Source organism: Pituophis catenifer, unplaced genomic scaffold (genome assembly GCF_029215685.1).
Source record: "Pituophis catenifer annectens isolate HBS135680 unplaced genomic scaffold, rPitCat1.0.hap2 SCAF_3, whole genome shotgun sequence".
NCBI classification, from domain to species: domain Eukaryota; kingdom Metazoa; phylum Chordata; class Lepidosauria; order Squamata; family Colubridae; genus Pituophis; species Pituophis catenifer.
The window spans coordinates 38,625,581-38,628,820 of NW_027256883.1; the positions used below are offsets into that span (position 1 = coordinate 38,625,581).

Here is a 3,240-nt window from a genome sequence, read left to right on the forward strand (position 1 = left end):
CTCATTTTTGGACTGAAGCAATTTATTAAAGCTCAATTTATAAATACAGGGATGATGCAACTTAAAAATCCAGATGACCTTTCATAAACCTCAGCAGTTTGGATACATCAAGATTTCTGGTTCAAACATCCTTGGCAAATCAAATGTTTTAAACACTTGGCACAAAGTTTAAGTTAATGAGATTTTTAAGAAGCATTTGAAAAGTAAAAAGCACACGGAACTTTTAACACAGGATGGATATTGTCATGAAAAGATCACTGAAATAAATATGTGTTCTGGTACAGATAGCATTGCAAAATGAAAAGAAACAAGGTGCACATCTTCAAAAATAATAATCAACTTGCAACACTTCAGCCATGTGAACAGTTTTTACATCTTAAGTAAACACTCTCTGCTCATTTTCACAGGCTCAAAAGTTCAGAACAAATAAAAACAAGGAATTTCAGAGCAATTTTTGCACATATCTAATTTCAGGGAGTCTACAATTCAAGTTTGCATGTTCTCTGGCTCAGAAGCAATGAAATAAAATAACATTAAAAAAAACCCCCTTTTAAGTGCCCTTCTTGATTTGTCTGAGTTTACAATCCAGTTTGCTTTCTGCCACCTGTTTCCCTTGCTGAAGCCCAACTGAGCCAACTTCCAAACCTTGGTTGCCGATAGCAAAAGTTCCCCAAAGTTGGAAGCCTTAAAGAAACGATGCGGCATACAGATTTTCTCCCAATCTCCGAGTTCTCCAGGATCACATTTCACCCTCCCGCCCCCCTCCCCTACACCTTCTCGAGAAAAAAAAATACGCGACCGTGTGTGTTAAACTTCGCTGAGGTCTCGGTTGCACTTAACTCCCCACATCAACCCCATGACCATCCCCCCTAAAGGCGGCTGCAGCAAAGTCCGGCCAAGGAAGTACTTTTAACGGACGACGAAGGGATCGGACAGAAGTTCGTCTCTCTTTTAAGGCTTCTCCGTGCACTGTTTGCAGAGACTGGACGAGACGCTGTTGAAAATGGCACATTTTTCCGGGCAAGAGGTGGCGGGCGGCAGGCCGGCACTGAAAGGGTAGCCCGCCGCCGCTTGCTCATAGGCCCCGAGAGCCGGGTGCAAAGCGGCCGCCGCGGCCGCCGCGGCCGCCGCTGAAGAGGGCAGCGAGGCGGCCGAAATCGCCTGGCCCTGGTTGAGATAAGCGACAAGGCGGCGCATCTCATCGAGGGCCTGCGCCTGCATCAGGATATAGTTCTTGGCCAGGAGAAGCGTGGCGATCTTGGAGAGCTTCCGCACCGAGGGGCTGTGGGCGTAAGGGATGACGGCCCTCAGCTCGTCCAGCGCGTCGTTCAGGTCGTGCATGCGCCTCCGCTCGCGGGCGTTGATGTTGAGCCGCAGCGCCTTCTGCTCCTTGGACTTCTTGCCCCCGCCGCCGCCGCCGCCGCCGTGGTGGCTATTGGAGCAGGCGCCGCCCTCCGGCGCCTTGAGTAGGGCGCCCCCAGAGCTGACGACGACTCCGGAGCCGCTACCTCCGCCGGGGCCCCGCAGGAGTAACTCGCAGCGCCCGTCGCTGTCGTCGTCCGGGCTTTGCTCGCCTCCGCTGCTCTCGGCTACCGAACTGCGGCTGGTCGTGCTCTGCCCATACTTGACGCAGACCGAGCCGCCCAGCGGGTCCCCGGCCACCAGCGCCCCGGCCGCGCTTTCCCTCAGCAGCACCTCGGAGTCAGCCGGCTCGTAGCAGCTGAGAGGGGACGGCGCTTGCCGCGAGTCGCGCTGCTGTTGCTGGTGGGCGGCCAGGTCGAGCCCCGGGGGTGAACGGAAGGCAGACTCCATTCTCTTGGCCGAAGCGCTGAAGCTCTTGTGGAATAAGTCTTCGTCTGAAGGGAGGTTTAGCGCCCTCTCCATAGTCCCGACCGGCGGGTTCCCCTCCTCCAACTCCTCCCTCTCCCGCGCCCCCTCCCCCGCTCTGGTCCTTTAACGCCCCGGGTCGGGGGCTTGCCTGGGTCGAGCGCCTCTCCCCGAGAGCGCGGCTCCTCGTTCTGCCCCTGTCACCTTCTTCTCCCCGCTCTTCCAGCGTCTCGGAGGCAGGCCGCTTTGGCGCGCGTTCTTTCTCTTCCCCTCAGTGAGCGTCTGTCTCGCTCGCCGCCTCGCTTCCTCTCAGCGCTTCTCTCCCGCCACCAGTCCGCGCGGGGCTAAGGCATTGCGAGCTGCCAGCGGGCTCTCGGCACCTTTTCTCTGGCTCGGATTCACCTTGGGGAGATTTCCCGGACCCATCAAGGGAGAGAGAGAAAAGAGGGAAAGAAGAAAGGGAGCCGGAGCGCTCGCTTTTCTCGCTCGCTCGCTGAAGGCGGCGGCAGCGGCGGCTGCTAGTACTCCCGCTGTTGCTGTTGCTGTTGCTGCCGCCACCGCTGCTGCTGCTAACTGCCGCCACCACAGACGGGGGAAGTCTTTTACCTCATTATCTCGCGGAGAAGGTTATTATGAAGAAGCCTCGCCTGTTGGGACAGAGCTTGCTACCCAATCAGGTTAACGTTTTAATTAATAGGATTAAAACGGTAACAAACGAGCCCAGGCGCTAAGGCTTGGCCCTGAGTCTGGAGAGTTTGCATTTCACACCGGTCTGGAGGAGGAGGAGGAGAAGACAGGCGGCTGCTCACGCTTTATAAAAGGCTGCTCCATTATTCTCCCTGCCATCTGTGGGCACAGCTTAACGCATATGTTTGCAAGGCGTTGGGTCCTATTAGGAAGCCAACAACTGCCTTTACAGCCTGACAGGTGTGGCGACTTTCACTCCTCAATGAGCACACTTAAAAGCCCGGGCTGGGGCGAAGGAGGATGTTTTTCCCCTCCTTCAGCAAATTACGGGGCGGCGATGACGGGGTGAAGGGAGGAAGAAGAAGAAAAAAGAAGAGGGGAGGGGGAGAGCTTGCTGCACACTTCGCTCCTCCGCCCACCCACCCACCCACCCGCCCACGAAGACTGGCTGCCAGCGGACTTCAGCGAACTTTGTGCCGTCGCCAGACTGACGTTCGGCCGCGCCAACCTTCTTCACGCCCGCTCCGCTCTCTGCTTTGAGAGGAAGGAGGAAGACCTGCTTTGCTTGTCATCCGACTTCACCTTGGCCTCAACCCATTTATCTCGCTGAGGTTCACTTCAAGTGCGTTTCTCTCGCTCCCTCTTTTGGGCAAGACGTTTCCATCTTTTCCTCAAAACTCTCTCCCTCCACCCCCACCCCACATTTTCACCCTTTCCCAGAGTCAT

General features: G+C 55.7%; 1 protein-coding gene across 1 annotated transcript; it reads right to left on the reverse strand.

Annotated features, from left to right (window-relative positions):
- Positions 1–951: 951 nt before the first annotated feature.
- BHLHE22 (basic helix-loop-helix family member e22) lies at positions 952–1,884 on the reverse strand. The gene has a single exon (XM_070942258.1). It carries the CDS (start codon positions 1,882–1,884, stop codon positions 952–954), a length of 933 nt encoding a protein of 310 aa, XP_070798359.1.
- Between the last annotated feature and the right edge of the window lie 1,356 nt (positions 1,885–3,240).